Source organism: Ambystoma mexicanum, chromosome 9 (genome assembly GCF_040938575.1).
Source record: "Ambystoma mexicanum isolate Mex_15411 chromosome 9, UKY_AmexF1_1, whole genome shotgun sequence".
Classification (NCBI taxonomy): Eukaryota; Metazoa; Chordata; class Amphibia; order Caudata; family Ambystomatidae; genus Ambystoma; species Ambystoma mexicanum.
Window position 1 is genome coordinate 1,108,675,270 of NC_090931.1, and position 18,728 is coordinate 1,108,693,997.

At 48.2% G+C, this 18,728-nt stretch overlaps 1 protein-coding gene across 5 annotated transcripts in view; it reads left to right on the plus strand.

The window, feature by feature from the left end:
• PRPF40A (pre-mRNA processing factor 40 homolog A) overlaps positions 1 to 18,728 on the plus strand; it is a 1,435,679-nt gene that overhangs the window by 451,686 nt on the left and 965,265 nt on the right. For all 5 annotated transcript variants that reach the window (XM_069616434.1, XM_069616435.1, XM_069616432.1 and 2 more), the window contains exons 11-12: positions 13,509 to 14,423; positions 16,064 to 16,169. In XM_069616434.1, coding sequence (XP_069472535.1) covers positions 13,509 to 14,423; positions 16,064 to 16,169 — 1,021 coding nt within the window. The remainder of the gene's footprint in view (positions 1 to 13,508; positions 14,424 to 16,063; positions 16,170 to 18,728) is intronic.

The following is an 18,728-nucleotide window of genomic DNA, read 5'->3' on the forward strand; positions in this document are numbered from 1 at the left end:
CACCTGTTGGATTCAGGTATCTGGAAGCTTTGAGGACAAGATCTCTCTCGACTAGAGTTTCCGTCAAGCGATAGTCGTGGTGAGTCCGTGCGCTTCTGTCGGCGTGTGCAGACTTCCAGACCCCACCTCATCGGCCGTTGCCCTTGCGGATATTCCTCGTCCAGTTTCATCTGACAGGAGTGAAGAACACTGTTAGGCAGAATCCTGTGCAGTGCCCTTAGGGACCACTACACAAGATTAAGATTACAAGTGGTAGTACAATTTCACCTTTGGTACAAGCCTGTACTACACAGAAAAAGTGGTAGCAATGGCTGAGCAGCCAGACTTATCTCAAGAGCAAATGAGCAGTAGTAGAAATTACACAAAGGTTTACAGTTACTGTGACTCAAGCAAACACTGACTCAAGGATTTTGGTTAAAAAGTAGTACATTTATTTTTAAACCATCTGTTCACAAAAGACTTCACTTCTATTAAATTAAAACCACCCTTCAAATATACTACACACAACCAATTCCCCTTGTGCAGATCAATTCAAGGTAAGTACATTGGGTTTTGACAGACCGGTGTTGTGAAACAAAGACGTTACTGTGGGTTAATATGCTATCACTTTTTGACAGTAATGACAGTTCGGTCTTACGAAAAAAAGGTGTACCCGCGAGAAGAAAGGTTACCGAAGTCAAACACACTTAGTACACAAATTAACACAAGAGAATAGGGGATAAAAATCATAGGCAATACTTTTGTCAAGGCAAATGGAATCAGAGGGTACTTTCTAAAACGTAGATAAAAGTAAATAGGCCTGCGCCAGTGTCAAATGGAACAGGGGTCCTGTTGTCGAGGATCACAAGGTTAGAACAGTTCACGATTCAAGATTGCCAGGAGTACTTGGATATTGTCAAAATGGAAGCAAGTTAAAAGCAGGAAGGAAGATGCGGACAAGCCTTTGGTGAAAAAGGGTTCACCCCAATTCCTCGGAGTTGGACACAACCTTATTCGTTTGAAGAAAAGCTGGTGCTATGGCAGTTGTTCCTGGTAGTTCCTGCAGACTCACGATTCCTGGAGCTTCAGTCGTGGTGACAAGAACGTCTGGAGCGATCTGCACTAAACAGGGATGAGGCCAGCAGCAGCGAAGCAACGGTGAATAAAAGGTGCCTCTCCTTTAAAACAGGAGAGGCTCTTCAGATGGCTATCCGGACCACTACAGCTGTGTGCAGCGTTTTCTGCCAAGAGGAGGATCCTCTGGCTGTAGAAGGTGAGCTGGTTGATCCCACCAGGCTCCAGGGAAGAAGACTCCAGATTGGATCTCCTCTGTCATTGAAGGGTAGATGGCTCAGGACTGCAGCCGGGCTTCACCGGGACTCGGGAGTTGCAGCAGCCGTTTTCTTCTCCGCTTCTCTTCGGTTCTTGCAGTTCCAGTGGCGACTCTGACTTCCAGCCCAAGAGTCCTGCCTTTTATGCCAAAATCCCCCATTCACACAGCCTGGCTGTCAATCACTCAGCAGGGGGGTTGTCCGGCCTGGACAACCACCTCAGCCAATGGACACAAAGTGCGACTTGGGTCTCCAAGGAGACCCTGTGCAGGGGGTGACTAAACCCCTCCCTCACATTCAGCCCACCTAGACACCAAGGATGGCTTCTGGACAGAAGCCTGCCAAAGGTCAGCGAACAAAGAAGACAAACCTGGTTTGGTGCGAAAAGTAAAACACAAGAAGGACTTTAACAAAAAGAAATGGAGATAAAACTCGACCGGAGCAAAAATAAAAAGTATTTGGTCAAGAGGGCTTATATCCGTGGCTGATACAATAGCCTAAACAGTACCATGTTTATATATTATAATTGCGGTAGAAAAGATAGGGTAGGTATCACTGCCACCAGCCAAGTCTTAGTGTTAAGGGAGCGAAACAAAGCTCCAAGAGGCGCAGACAAAAGAGTAGGAATTAACCCCTTCCAATACTCCATGTAAGATGGGGTGTATTGGGTCTGCAGTTTAAATGACTACATAAAGTAAATGGTAACTTGACCTGTTTCTGGGGGACAGTAGTCGGCCCCAGAAAAATGGAGTCAGTGGGAAGTCTTAGAGACAACCCTGTGTCACTGCACTGAAGGTGCTGTGTAACACACACACAAAGTTGGGCTCATGGCGCGGTGTGGCTCCATATCCCAAGATCACAAACAGTAGCAATACACATGGCAAAACACATGTAAGAGTGGGCGGCGTCGACCAGACTCCCTGCCCCACTCTCACGCCTTGTAAGTACACTCCCCAATCGCTTACTTCACTGTTAACATCGGAAGAGAAAGCTTATCTCCGACTGGCTCATTAACTGTTAACTGACTCATTGTGATCTGTCAACGACCTAGCCTCGACACGCCACATGCTCGGAGTGCAACTGAATGCGACGGTAACACAATCTATGGGGTCGTATTAGCCAGTGTAAAATGCTATACCAATGTCCACACACTCGCTAAATGCATTGTAATTGCACCCTCCTTGGATATATCTGTTCCTGCATGATGATCGGAATATAAGGGTTTTGTGTACCACAATATCACTGTACCATTAACTGGTTACGGTGAAGTTTATAATTATCCTGCCACTAGATGCAATGCTACTAAGTATCAATAGTCTATACTACCATAGCTGTACCATTTTGTATAGCTACGTATGTTTGTGCCAACTTTACCCTAGGTAAACATAGCTCCATGCTTCTGCCAAATCGAGTCTCCCATTATAGGCATTCTAGTCATGGCTGGGAACTGTCAAACATAAGTGTCATGCATGTATGTATATTGATCTTTGCTGGGTAGTGTCAAATCTAGGCACCGTCTGATTTATGCATCTTAGTCATTGCTGGGGATTGTCGAATCTAGCTGCCCTCTGATTCATGCATTTTAGTCATTGCTTAGACTGAAAAATATAGCTGCCGCTCTGTGACTTAGCCCATCATGTGTACTACTAAAATTGCCCTTATATACACACTCTGTACCCTGTTCGGAACTCTCCTAACCATTACCATAACAATGACCCTGACCAATCCCACACCTTGCAACTTGCAAGATAGAAACATACGACTCAGAGCGAGACTGCCTCGCCTTTATGACCTCAAAAATAAAAGAACTAGACCAGCAGGTCCTACACTAACCTCAACTACGCCCGACTCTAACTTTCTTGCACCTACGGCAGGAAGGCATCACAAAATACAAACTAACCCCCTCTATAACCAAAAGAGGCCTAATATTCCCAACCCTAGACTTACCAAAGAATAAACCACAACTCCCACTCTGTCGGGAGCACTCATCAATGCGAGGTCCCTTATAGCACACAACACCGAAATTGCTGATATACTTGCCATGGATAACTTGGATCTCTTCGCAATTACTGAGACGTGGCTCCACGACGCCGCAGGTCCTGCACTCATGATTGCCATACCTGACAGTTACAACATACTAAGAGTTGATCGGCCCAACTCCAGGGGAGGGGGCCTAGCCATCATTACCAAAATCAAGTTAGATGCAAGACTCACCCCTCACCCGGAAATTACATCTTGCGAACTTCTCTCGGCCAAAATACCTATTTCTAATAATAGTACACTAACTGTACTACTGGTGTACAGACCACCAGGTACATTAGGCAACTTTGAGGAGGATTTATCCAGCCTCCTTACCAACTATATCAAAGACTCCACCCAACTCCTCCTACTAGGAGACTTCAATCTGGGATTTAATGATAACGAGGACAAGCAAACCTACTCCATTCAATCCATACTAGTTGATCATGGCCTCATCGAGAAAGTCCTAGCTCTGACACACATAAAAGGACGGACTTTAGATTGGATAGCAAACCGAAACTGTGATACTACCATACCATAATATTTTACCTCAAACTTGGACTGACCACCACCTCATCCGCTTCTCATCAACTATTGAGCCTCTTAAACCAAACCACCAGGAAATGGTACCACCCATGCCAACTAGAAGTAAAAAAGAAATCCCATTCGAAAAATGACTCCCACTCCTCCTACCAGCTCTCATTACTTTTGATATTAACCCCGACCCTAATGTACTAGTCGAGACATTTAATAGCGCCATGTCCACAGCCTTGGATACTATTGCCCTGACCAAACTACGTAAAAGTAAACGAGAATCTCATCTCAACTCATGGTTCTCCCCGCACCTTAAGGAACTACGAATCCAAGAATGTAAACTCCAAGTTATCTGGAGGCATACACCTTCGGCAGAGAACAAAACTCTTCTTGATAACCTTGCTAAAAATACAAGAAGGAAATTATCCAAACTAAAAAAAAACTCATTTAACGAGAGGATGAGCAAAGCTAATTCTAACTCGAAAGAACTCTTCACTATCCTCCGGGAAATGGAAAATCCTATTGCTCCTACATACAACGTCCCCAAGGACAAACATTGGTGCACCAGCATCCAAAATGCCTTAGCTAATAAAATTGCAAGCCTTCAAACTAAAATTGAAAAGAAAGTTTCCTTGAACCCTACAAAAACCTATACCACCCACCTGACACACCCAGATCAGCCACCCAAAGTAGCCACGAACCCTTCAGATTCACCAACATCTCCATTCTGGAAACCGAAAAGGTGATCTTATCACTAAAGCCTTCTAATTGCCAAGGCGACTATTGCCCACCACAAGTTATTTAGGACTCAGCAAGAGATTTAGCACCCTTCATCTCAAAACTAATTAACGCGTCCTTCAGAACTAGTACTGTACCCACTAAACTCAAAGAATCCTGGGTACTGCCCCTGCTTAAAAAAAACACACCCATGACCCAGCTATCCCTACCAATTACAGGCCCATCACCACTGTCCCATTTCTCCTCAAATCATAGAGTAGCCTACCTCCAGATCCAAAACTATCTGGAGATGCACCAACTACTAGGATCTCACCAATCCAGATTCAGACCACTTCATGGCACTGAAACGACACTCATTGACCTTAAGACACAAATTGATGAGTTGGATAAAGGTAAAACAGCTATGCTCCTACTCCTTGACCTATCGGCGGCCTTTGACCTGGTGGACCATGCAGTGTTATGCAACCACTTGGCGTCTGCCGCCCATTTCTCAAGTGAAGCTATAGATTGGGTACAATCCTTCCTAGCCAACCGTACGATGAGTGTTCTCCCCCTCGGCATCAGCGGACCCAATTCAAATCACCTGTGGCGTCCCACAAGGTTCATGTCTCTCCCACTATGTACAATATCTTCACTAAGCCACTCTTCGACAAACTTGACAGACTGGGGGTAACCTATACCAATTATGCGGATGACACGCAGATCCTCATACCACTTTCTGGCAACTTTGTCTAAGACTCAGCTCTAGTAAACAAGATCGACCTCCTCATTCAGGCATGGATGGCCTCCCACGGCCTCTGCCTGAATGACGACAAAACGGAGATACTGATCTTGGGCTCCGACTCCAACCTCAAAAAACGTAATCCTAACTACCGTGCCTTCAACATAGATGGCAACATAATTAAAGTAGCAACTGAGGTAAAAACACTAGGTTTCTACCTCGATTCTACTCTATCCCTCAAAAAGCAAGCTAATGCCCTTGCCTCCTCCACAGCTCACACCTGTAAGTTAATTAGATCCTGCAGACCTTACCTCTCCTCAACTAATTGCATCACACTAGCCAATGCACTAGTAATGTCTAAATTGAACTACTGCAACACCCTCTATGCGGGTGCCAGCAAAACAGTCATGAACAAATTGCAAATACTCCAAAACAATGCTCTGAGAGCAGCCCTGGACGTACCCCGCAGAGCCCATATTTCTAACATCAGGAAAGACTACCACTGGTTAAAAATTAGCGACAGTCCTCCTCAAGACGCTATCCCTCACCTACAAAGGCCTGAACAACACTGCACCCTACATCGCGGCCAGACTGACTAGAAAACCCTCTACTTACCATACCTTCCAACCACCTACTACTTGAAACACCCAGATTTAGACTATCTAAAGCGGGTGGAGCAAGCTTCCCTGTCAAAGCTGCCCATGTCTGGAACGCACTGCCCTCTGCACTGAGAGCCAATCTACCTTACACCAGATTTAGGCACAATGTGAAAAGTTGTCTCTGGTCTAATGATGACTCATACTCCGCGCTGAGGCGCTAGGCCCGGTGCTACTACCACCTCAACTGCCTTGATACCCTAAGTCTTTCTCACACATGGGTTTGGAGCGCATTATCAAATAATAAACGAAACTAAAAAGGTTCACACGCTTACCAGGTGGAAGAAATAAACCCCAGAAATCCAGCATAGCTGCTGAGGGACTTACTAGGTAAGGGAAATTAGCCATAAATGAGAATTCTCCCTAACAGTTGGTCTCCGGCTAAGATCCGGCATCCTCTTCTCCGGAGTATTTTCTACTGGCTTGAACGAGGAGTCCCGCCTGGCAGAAAGTCACTCTGGCCGCTACCGGGGTGCCCTGGACTGGGTCAGCCCCTTTTGCCTTCAACTCCTGGACCGTTGGTTTGCCCAGTGAAGGCCTGCTGCTGTGCTGAAGCTCTTATTTTGCCTCGACTAGAGCAGCCCTGCAACGGACGACTTCTCCCCTTGGGTTGGTGGGACCAATCAGCCCCAAAGTGAACTTGTCTGGACATCCTCTCGGAGCTGGCTGTACTTCCATTGCTGCTGCAGGAACCGAAGTGCCTGGGAGAGGAACACCAGATCGAGTGCATCGCTTTTAAGTCGGACCCGAGCTCCAGGAAGATCCTACGGACTCCCATGAAGCTGGACTGATCAAGCCTGAGCCACCCCAACAGAGTGCTGGAACCCAGATGTGAGAAAAGTCCATAGTGCTATCTGAGAACCGCGGTGTTGCTCTTTGCGAGAGACGCCTGGTGTTGAAACCGTGAAGTGCCGCTGATCTGAAGTTTGCCCATTGCTGCTGCCAACCTTCCATTCGTAGTGCAGGAGTCCCCAGACGTCCTCCGTCTTGTCCTCACAAATGAGGTCCACGAACAAAGGATCTGCAGACCTACACAGGAACAGAAATGCAGCTGGATCCAGTTTTCTTCTAACCAAAGGTACTCTAAAACTAAGGGAACTTACCTCTTGTTGTGTAGCCTTGCTTGTTCTCAGTTGAGACTTGTCTTGGTTACCCTTTCAGATTTTCCCTCATCCCCATTGTCCCCCCTCCCCCCAACGTCCCTCACAGTGATTTCCTTTCTACAAACCTTTGAAAAAACATTGTGCAAGACGTTTACTTACCTGCAAGATCTTCAGCTACCCTAGACTTTGCTCAACTAACATTGACTGTTCTGGATCCCTGAGACTCTTCTTACCTCGGACTTTGTGCTTTTGCCTTTTATTAGGCAAGATTGTATGCAATACCCTTTTGGGTACACTACAATAACCTTGACCTCCTGGCAATAGGCACCCAACCTGTCTGAACTACACAGGTTGGTAGTGTGGCTGAGCAGCCAGGCTTATCTCAAAGGTGTCAATGTGAGCAGCTTTGTTGTGACAGTTCCTGAGCCTCAGTCGTGGGGACAAGAGGGAGTCTGGGGACTCCTGCTATGTAATGGGAAGGTCAGCGGCATCGACGGGCAAACCTCGATTCAGCGGTTCTTCAGTGTTTCAGCTCCTCGCGTCTGACTGTAAATAGCAAAACTGCGGTTCTCGTATACCACTTCAGACTTTCCTTGCTTTTGGGATCCAGCACTCTGTTGAGGTAGCTCAGGCTTGGTTTGATGCAGAGGATCTTCCTAGTGCTCGGCTGCGACTTAAAAGCAACAAACACAATCTGGTGTTCCTCTCCCTGGCATTTCAGTTCCAGCTGCAGCAGCGGAAATGCAACCAGTTTCGAGAGAATGTCCAGACGGGCTCACTTTGGAGTTGATTGATCCCACCGACTCAAAGGGAGAGTTGCAGTAGGCGTCTCTTCCAAGTTATTCTTCGGATTCCTTCGTCCAGTGGTCGACTCACCCTTCCAAGCCAAAAAGCCTCGCCTTTTATGCAGGTTTCTTCCATTCATTCCAGCCTAGCTGTGAATCACACAAAGGTAGCTGTCCTTGCCGAACAGCCACCCAATCACCTTTGGGTGCATCCCTGTAACCAAGGGGATTAAGCACAGGGAGTTTCGGGCACCTCCTCACTTCCTGCCCCTGCCAGATATACTGGAGCCAGAGGCGGGCTTCACTCGTGAATTTTGCCAAAGACCAAAAAATAAATGGGCCAAACCTGGTTTGGTGCGCAGAGTAAATCTCAAGGACCTTTCCGACAAATGGCAAAAAAAGACTGGTGCCATTTTGATGAAATGGGCACCCATGGTTGCCTTACTGTGGCTGCGAACACAGCCCGCGGTAAGAACATGTTAGTAAAAAGTAAACAACTGCCACCAGCCATTAATTGTAGAAAGGGTAACATAAAAATGTTACATGAGAAACTAGAAATCACCCTAAGGTAAGATGGTGTGTGCTGGGTCTAGAAAGTTACTGCTCTTGGAAACAGTAGTTTCACCAAGAGAAGGTATTTAAACCTTTGGGAAATCTGAGACTTCCATGTGCCACTGCACTGAAGGTTCTGTGTGACAATGTAAAGATGCCTAATGGAGTTTGTCAGACTCCAAAGTCAAAAGAAACCGAAAATAAATCACATTAAAGTGCTAAAGTCCAGCAAAAAGAGCTGGGGGTCTGTACGGTAGAAGGGAATTAGCACATTTGTGAGAATTCTCCCTAACAGTCTGGATACATATTCCTTCAGGCAGTTGATGTGAAAGACCCTGGGGGCCTTATTGGGATTGCCCAAGTCCACCAGATAATTGACCTCTCTAAGATTGCCCACAACCTTGAAGGGTCCAATCCATTTGTCCGTTAAGGCCCTCTGGCTTGTAGGTACCATAACTAGAACTAGCTGGACTTGAGTAAACTCAACCATGTTGGCCTTCTGGTCATGCCAATGCTTCACCAGAGCCTGACCTGCTTTCAAGTTTTCTGAAGCTTCTGTCATTGTCCTTCTTCTTCATAGACCGAACAGTCACTGACTCACTGGCTTGTGACAGGGAGCACTCTCTAACCCTTCCTTGATTAGGGCCAATAGACTTCTACCCGGATGACGATAGTGAAGCTCAAAGGGGCTGAAGCTAACCCCTGAATGGATCTCCCGTTCCCACCACCCAGAGCCTTGCCACCTGACAAGATTGGCTTGTTTCATCCCATGATCTTGAGGGCCTCTGAGTTATTCAAGCTAGCTCCCAAGGAGGAGGAGGGCTACCAGTACCAGCGCAGGAAAGCCAAGGGGAAGACCGTGATGTCTATCCCGCTGTTGAACGACATTTGGGACGAGGGACTGTCACTCATGAAGAACCGGTCATCGACCCTGTGAAGAAGGACCGGTACGAGGAAAAAGTACAGGGTGCCAGACTCTGCACCCAAGTGCTTGAGATCGCAGCCTTCCCTGGATTCGGCGGCGGCTAGGAAGAAGTCTGCGGGTTCGTCTGCATAGACGTCCTCTGCCCACCCCCGGACAGCAAGGGAAAGAAGCTGGACTCCATGGGACGACGTGTCCTCTCGTTGGCAGCAACGACCATCAAGGCGGCCAACGTCCTCACCATTGTGGCTTGTTGCGACAGGGAGCTCTGGTTCAAGATCGCTCCCCTCCTGGGCTTCATCCCCGATGACCAGAGAGCCGAAGCACTGGAGATTCTGCCAGAAGGCGGCATCAGACCATCAAATCACGATGACCGCAGACATCGCCGACACAGGGTTCCACCAGATGGGCAACAGTGTTTGCCTTTGTCGGTGTGGTTGGTTGAAGGCACTAACTTCCGCCATGATGTGCAGTTGAGGGTGTTAGACATGCCTTTCGACGGGGATAACTTGTTTGGCAAGACTATGGACGAGTCTCTTCAGGCCATCAAGGCAGGACGGCGTGCGCTTTTGGCGCACTTCAGCAGCGGCGGCCGTCCTTTCGGACCTCTGGAGGAAGGTCCCAGGGTTCCTTCAAAGGCCTCAGTAGTTTTGCATCATTTTATGATCCCGTTCATCAATCCAGGAGGCCTGCAGGGGCTGCGGCAAGCCGGTAGGAGATCGCAGTCATCGGCATGGTCCCGAGCCGGCTGGGACATCGGGCCACCACCCGTGCACCCCAGTGGGAGGCCGGCTGGCGAACTTCGTTGGCGTGTGGAAGACCATCTTCAATAACCATTGGGTGCTGGATGCCCTGGCCCACGGGCACACCCTGGAATTCCAAAGGAAGTGTCCCCGTGTTCCACCAGTAGCCAGGCAAGAAAACCACATCCCACAACTGCTTCTAGAGGTATGAGCAATGCTGAAAAAGGGTGCGATAGAACCCGTCCCGAAGAGGCTCCGGGGCTCGAGTGTACTCTGGAGATGCACACTGGAATTCCAACGGAAGTGGCCGCATATACCACCTGTGGCCAAACAGGAAAACCACATCCCCCCAGCTTCTGCTGGAGGTGTGGGCCATGCGGAGGAAGGGCACGATAGAACTCATCCCAAAGAGGCTCCGGAGTGTACTCTCGGTACTTCCTCATCAAGAAGACTGCCGGTTGCAGGCCCATCCTGGACCTTTGCTGCTTGAACAAGTACATCAGGTCCCAGAGGTTTCAGATGGTCACCCTTCAGCATGTGCTCGGACAGCTGGAAGAAGGGGATTTCCTGTCGTTGGACCTGGAGGATGCCTTCACATCCCCATCCACAAAGGACAATGCAAGTTCCTGAGCTTTGTGGTTCAAGGTCAGCACTTTCAGTTGAAGGCCCTTCCCTTTAGACTAAAGTCGGCACCAAGGGTCTTCAAGTGCCTGGCGCCAGTGATGGCGCAACTGTGTTTGCGAGGGATCAATGTTTACCACTACCTGGACGACTGGCTCATCTGAGCGAAATCGAGGGAGATTGCTGTTGCTCACACAGCGGCAACCGTCCAGCTGCTGATGGAGCTGGGGTTCTCTACGCCATACGGTGTCTTGTCTGGCGTCTCCGTCGGAGGAGAAGATAGCGGCCATCCTGAGCAAAGTGCAACAGCTATTGACAATGAAGATCGCAAGGGTGAGGTCCATAAAATCCCTGCTCGGCATGTCATGCATATACCTCGTTCGACTGTGCAGGCTGCGTATGCGCAACTGGAAGAGTTAAATCCAGGTATCGGGAAGCTTCGAGGACAAGATCTCGCTCGACAAGAAATTCCGTCGAGCGATATGGTGGTGGGGTGTCCGCTCGCATCTGTTGGAAGGCAAGAACTTCCAAACCCCACCTCATCAGGAGACTGTCACGACAGACGTCTCCTTGAAAGGATGGGGCACGCACACCAGAGGTCTCCACGCAAGAGGCCTATGGCTGCCGGAGGAGAAGTCATTACACATCAACATTCTGGAGCTACGGGCAGTGTTTTGGGCCCTCAAGTCCTTCCGTCTGTCCCTCAAGGGCAAGGTGGTACGGGTCTTCACGGACAACACCACCATGATTTTCTACATCCGGAAGCAGGGGGGCACCAGATCCACAGCACTCTCCAGAGAGGTTCAGAACCTATGGCACTGGGCCATGGCCCAGGGGATATTCCTCATCCCGTTTTATTTGGCGGGAGTGAAGAACATCATCGCGGACTCCCTCAGCAGGGAGCTGGGCTCGTGCCACGAGTGGGAACTTCGGCAGGATCAAGTGGCTCTTCAGTTCCGACGATGGGGCAATTCCCACATTGATCTGTTTGCGGCGGCGACGAACACCAAGTGCCGGTGTTTCGCCAGCAGGTTTCCCCAGTTGGGGGAGCATGGAGGATGCGTTCTCTTCCCCCTGGGACGGCCTGTTTCTCTGTTCCCTCTGTTGCCATTGGTTCTGCGACTATCAATCAACTCATACGGTTCCGGTGCAGGAGGATCCTCATCACAACGGTGTGGCCGAGACAAATATGGTACCCAGTACCCAGACCTTCTGGACTTGTCAGCGTCCACCCCCCCCCCCCCTCCCCGCCAGTCAAGCTTCCGGTGGTCGCAGAAGGGGGTGCAATCCTGCATCACAACCCAGGGTCACTGCACTTTGCACTCGCTGGATGTGCCTAGAGCGCTGAAGTTCTACGTGGACCGCGCACAGAGTTTTCTGAAGACCTCACAACTGATTGGGAACTTTGGCCCTGTGAACCAAGGGAAGGCTTTCTCAAAGGCTTCCATTTCCAGATGGCTTTCTGGCTGCATCACCCATTGTCACTGGTTGGCAAACCGACCGTTGCCTGGCAATCCAAGAGCCCATTCGACCAGAGCGATCGCTGCAACTACGGCGTTCCGGTCTGGTGTGCCCCTGCTGGACATCTGCAGGGCCGCTAAATGGAGGTCGACACACACCTTCACGAGATTCTACTGCATCGACTGGGATTCCAGGGAGGAGTCCAGAGTCGGCCAAGCAGTGCTGCGCAACCTGTTCGCTTGAAGGTGAGCCTGGTGAGGAGGCAAGAGATGCTTAATGTTGAGCCTTGCCACCTCCCGTGGTTGTGCATGTGTGTACTGCTATGTATTCTTTATTCATGAGCATGTGAATCCATGCCAGACCCTATGCTGGACAATGAACAAGTTACTTACCTGTAACTCTTGTTCTCCAGCATGCGTCTGGCATGGATTCACATGCAAACCCTCCCGCCCTCCCTTCTGCGGCTCTTCTCTTGGTCCTACTGCCACTTTACGTGCTACCAAATCTGACGATGGCTGCTAGAGGAGGGGCTTAGGTAGAGGGCAGTCATTGGCTGGGGGCAGTAGGACCAAGAGACCAGTGATTGGTTGTTAGGAATAAGACAGTTTGGAAGTGAAACTGATTTTTTTTTTTCTTTACGGAGGATTCCCAGCCTGACGGGGAATTTTCATGAGCATGTGAATCCGTGCCAGACCCATGCTGGAGAGCAACAGTTACAGGTAACTAACTTGTTCCTTATATGATCTTTGATGGTACTTATTTGCCCCAAGATTTCTCTGAGCCTACTTGTATTAAACAAACCATTTCTTTTTTACAATACATAGTGTTTCAGTGTTTCTTTGGACCATATGTATTACAATTTCTTTGTACTGATTCAACAGCCCTCTCTCCCTCCTAAGTTCAGCCTGGCTTCTGTCTACGCTTCCCTGTACTCAGGTGGTACAGCCTTATTCTAAGAGTGGAGTCTAGTACTACCTCAGTTGAATGGTTTTACTAAGCCCTTAGTTGGACTTCAGAAAAACTGTCCCAACATGCAGGGCCACACAGCAAGGAGTGGTGTGGGGAACCCCCCTCAAAATGGACGCGTGGGAGTGAAAGTGACCTTGCAGTAGGTGGTCATTAGCAGTTGGTCTTCCACAAGGACGCTCTTTCACAAGCTTTGTGCAGACCTAGATCCAATCTGCACTGTCCTGGTGCAGTGCCATTCGTTGATCTATTTTCTTGTCGGTTTATCAACATCCAGAAGAAAAAACAAGGGTATTTAGAATGTGAAGATTTTGGCAGTTTTACAATGCTTAATGCTGTTATGTAATACATTAACATTGTCTTTATTCTTTCAACAGTAAACAAGAGGACTCGACTCCAGTGTCTTCAGCTCCCTCTGCTGTACCACCTGAGATAACTAGTATGGCAGTTCCTGTGACGGCTCCTGTTTCTGCTCCCGTTTCCTCACCACTTTCAGTTTCAGTGCCTCTGGCATCTCCACCTGTGTCGACTCCACCACTGACTACTCCTTCTTTGGCCACTCCACCGCTGTCCACTCCACCACTCTCCGTTCCACTTCTGGCTCCACCCCTCACTGCTTCACCCCTCACGGCTCCACCCCTGGCTGCGCCCCTCACGGCTCCACCCCTGGCTGCGCCCCTCACGGCGCCACCCCTGGCTGCGCCCCTCACGGCGCCACCCCTGGCTGCGCCCCTCACGGCTCCACCCCTGGCTGCGCCCCTCACGGCTCCACCCCTGGCTGCGCCCCTCACGGCTCCACCCCTGGCTGCGCCCCTCACGGCTCCACCCCTGGCTGCGCCCCTCACGGCTCCACCCCTGGCTGCGCCCCTCACGGCTCCACCCCTGGCTGCGCCCCTCACGGCTCCACCCCTGGCTGCGCCCCTCACGGCTCCACCCCTGGCTGCGCCCCTCACGGCTCCACCCCTGGCTGCGCCCCTCACGGCTCCACCCCTGGCTGCGCCCCTCACGGCTCCTATTGGTATTCCCCTTGCTGCTCCAATTGTGGTTGCAGTTGGTTCTCCTCTTGTGGCTGCTGCTACCCCAATAGCCGGTGTGACATCAGTCGTTGCCCCCTCAGCTGCCATTTTTCCTGCAGCGGAATCTGAAGTTTCAGCAGTTGTGCCTACAGTTGCAACAGAAAATGACAATATTACTGATACAAATGATGATCAAACACCCACCGGTATACAAGAAAATGATGACGCTACCAGCAGTATTTCAGAAGATATTTCTAAACATGATGATGTAGCAAGGTGAGTACCTGCACAACTGCTATCTTGTACTAAACCATGGCATTGGTTCATTACAAAATTAAACTTGTGCTTTCACCATAAGACACCTATCATTCTTAAAGCCCAATTTGTACCACGTGACTGCCTTGTGTACCTCCTGCTTGTTTTGTGACTTTTTTTTTCTTCCCTGCCACACTTAATATTAAGTCCAATTTAGAGTGTTAAATCATAGTCTCCCAGAAGTATCTTCCATTAGTTGTTACTAGGCTCGTCGTGGCTTTTTTCCCCTGTGTATTATGGTTCCACTAGGTGGACTCCATTTTACCCGGCTCTCCTTTTTCATCCCCTCATTCCTAAAAATAGAGGCTGTAGTTGGTTGCCTCCAGTGAGAGGTCACATGAGTATCCCTTGTCCCTCTTTGTGTATGTGAAAGGAAGTGGGCTTCTCTGGTCACTGGGTGTGTCAGGACTGTCTAGTCAACCTGAAACCAGTTCTGGCTGGAAAATGCCTGTCTGGGACAGTGTGGGTTCATCCCTACATACTTACTGGAATGCATGGATGTGCTTGGAGGGATGGTTTGCCATTTGCTGATATTCCCTCTGTTTGAATTAGTCTTAATGAGGGATTGAGTATTGTTTACTCGCTGTTTCCCGAGTTTGATAAAAGCAGACCCCATTGCCCACTCACCCAGTCTATAGCTTCCTCTCCGAACTGTAAATATCAAAAAAGAATTCTTTATTTCAAGCAATGAATTGAGTAAAATGATTTATTGCAGTTAATCTTGCAAGGCAAATGGACATTAAATGGCAAATGGACAGTCTGGTAAGTGTCCTCTCCATTGTAGCTAGCTGTGTCACTATTTAACTCTTGTCTTCTCCAACTGCTTCTCTATTTCTTATCCCGCTATCACTAAATCTGTCCGGAAGAAACTTTAGGACATATTTGGCTCCAACCCAGGCCTTCCTATTGCAGACGCCTATGTCACTTCCGCCAGATGAACTCTCTGACATCCTCTTTGTCGTTCCATCACCTGACCTATGGACCCGGTACATGGTCGCCTTTCTCCTATGGCCTCTTCCTCCATTAATGGTGGCACCCGCTGGGAGGTCCTCTTCGCCATTACCAGGGTCATCATCAATGTCTAAATGTCTTAATTTCACTTGATTCTTGTGTGAGCTACAGTTTCCAAGAAAAGATATTTAAACCTCATGATAAATCTAAAGGATTTATCAGTGACACTGTACTGAGGCTGCTGTGTGCCACCAAACAAAAAGCAGATGCCTATGGAGTTTGTCAGACTCCAAAAACAGTGAACCACAAAATCCAAATCTGGTAAAAACACATGAGTGAGAAAGGTCTTGGTCACTCCAGGGTACAAATTAAAATGTCCCAAGTCCAGCAAAAGAGCTGGGGGTCTCTAAGGTTGAAGGAAATTGGCACGGAAATGAGAATTCTCCCTAACATGTGGCTAGGGGGGCCAAAAGTAGCCCTTGATAACCTTTGGTGTCTAGCTAACTAGGCTTTTCTAGGCTACACGCAGGAACTAAATAGATCCCAGCTCCCCTCAATTTTGAACCCTGATGTAATCTGTTTGCAAGTTTCTGGTTTTGTCATTTGTTAAATATGATGGAAATTTAACTGCAACTTTGTTTTTCTCCTAGCCCTGCTTCCACTGATGAAAAGGAAGAAAAGGTTGCTAAGAAATCTTATACCTGGAACACAAAGGAAGAAGCAAAACAAGCCTTTAAAGATCTTCTAAAAGCAAAGGTATCCAAATTGTGGTCTGAAATTTTTGATGTATTTTTAGGTAGCACAGTTTTATTTATTTGAATTTATAAAGTGCACAAAGCGGCCCTGGGGCATCGTGGTGCTGTTACAATAGTGCTTACTTAGTTACACAGAAAGATACATAGGCACCAGTCTTTGGTTCTTGGTTACATTTTGCCAGACAGGTGAGCAGTTACAGAAAAAACAGTGGAAGTGATAAACAAAACAGGGCGATGGAGGCGGCTAGAGGCCTAGCCTGTGCTTGGGGAGAGAGGGAGTGTGGGGGGGAAAGAGAGGGTACTGGTGAGCTTATCTGAGGAGCTTGGTGTAAGTGATTTACGAAATGCTAGATAGGATGTTTCATTTTGCAAGGTGATGGGGAGGGCGTTCCATTGTTTGGGGGATTGAGGATGTTACTTTGGCAATTTCTGATAAATACAGGGGGGCTGTGTGAGCGAGGCATTTATGTGTTAGGGACATGGTTTTGAATAGTATCCTCTTTCACTGGAAGCCAATGGGCTTTTTGTCTGGCACTGGTAATGTGCTCTCTTTTGGGAATGCCGAGGGCAGCCCATGGTGCATTATTTTGGATAACTTGAAAGTGGTTCAGATTTTTTGCAGAGGTGCTGGCAAACAGGACGTTACAGTAGTCTAGTTTGGCTCCTATGGTGGCTCTGGCTATGAAAAGGCAGTTTTTCTTTGATGGGAATGGTTTGACCGCATTTATTATTTTGGTTGAGAGGAGGACGAGGCAATGGCACTGACATTGCGTGTCATTGAGAGCGTGGCATCAATGTATACACCAAGTTTTTTGAGTGAGACTGGAATTTGAGAGTAGTCAATGCAAAAGGAATTGTTTTGTTTGTCAAGCTTGTATAGAGTTTCCTTGGGGCCTACTAAGAGGAGCTCAGTGTTATCCCCATTGAGGCATAATCTGTTGGTTGCCATCCAGGCTTGGATGGTGGCGTCGATTTTACTGAGTGATTCTGCGTCTGTTTTGTATGAGCCTGTTCAGGGAAGGGGAACTTGGTTATCGTCGACATAGTTTGTGTATGCATACTGAGGTTGTCCAGATTGTTGAAGAGGGGTAAGGTAAAGAGGTAAGTGTTGGGGAGAATTCTCAAAAATGTGCTAATTCCCTTCACCTTAGAGACCCCCAGCAAATTTGCTGGATTTTGAGGAGTTGATTTTTTTACCTAGAAAGAGTGAGCTTTTTTTCCCCACTCATGTATTTTGATACATTTTACTATTGTGTTCTTTGATTATGGAGTTTTAAGATAACTCCATAGGCATATTTTCATGTGTGTTAAACAACACCTTCAGTGCAGTAACACAGGGATGCCTTTTTAGACTTCCTAAAGGTTTAAATACCTTCTCTGGGATAAACTGTTTGCCAGAGAATGTAAGGGTAAATGTAGTCTTTTTAAATTCCTAGACCCAGCACACACTATCTTCCTATAGAGTGCTGGAGGGGCTACCTAGTATCCCCTATGTCTAGAAACTCATGTAGCAGTCAAATGCTAGCTTTTTCTATCGAAATGGCTGGTGGCAGTGGTTTTACAACCAACTACCATGATTTTTCCCGACAGTGAACACCGGTAGCTAAAAATCGCGGGAGCCATGTTTTTAAAGATTTTGTTTAAACAGGTCCCGGTCGTCTTTTTTCGCCATTTCTTTTTGGAAAGGTCCTTCTAGTGTTTGTCTCTGTGTGCCAAAACAGGTTTGGTCCCTTGTTTCCATGCCTTTGGCAGGTTTCAGGACTGAAGACCGCCAATGCACTCTGGCGTCATTGGCTGACTGCCGGCAAGGACAGCCACCCTGCTGGGTGAGTGGCAGCTAGGCCCGAATGAATGGGAGAAAACTGTTTAAAAGGCGAGTCCCTTTGACTGGAAAGCAGAGTCAACCACTGGAATGAAAGAACTGAAGACTAGCTGGAAGAGGACGGCTGCTACAACTACTGGACCGTTGGTTTGCCCAGTGAAGCCCTGCTGCAGATCCAAATTGCCAAGTTTATCTCGACAGAGAAACCCTCTCAAGGATGACTTCTTCCTTTGAGTTGGTGGGACCAATCAACTCGTAAGCCACCTGGATACCATTCTCGGAGCTGGTTAGGATTAACCAGGGGGAAGGACACCAGCTTGTGTGCTTGAATTACAGCTACTCTCACTGAAGTGACTCCATTTTGTCTGTGTTTTCCGACGATCCCATGCAGTGCAGGAGTCCCCTGACGTCCTCCCTCTTGTGCCCACGACTGAGGCCCAGGAACTGTGAGATCTGCAGGAACTGCAGGGAACCAACGTCTTCAGCTGCATCTTTTGCTTCATATTAAGGTACTGTACCAACCCGATTGAGAGAACGCTTCTCTCGCGGTGAAAGTTTGTGGAACTTTCCCAACTTGCAGGCCTAATAAGCTTGTTACCCAACATTGATTCTTTTTCTCACAAACTACTTCTGACAACTTTGGCAAAGACTTTACGGTTTACTTCAAGAACTGCTCTTTCCTATCCAAGACACTAGTCCATTGACTTTGGCCTAGGCCTATTGAACTGAATCAAGTCC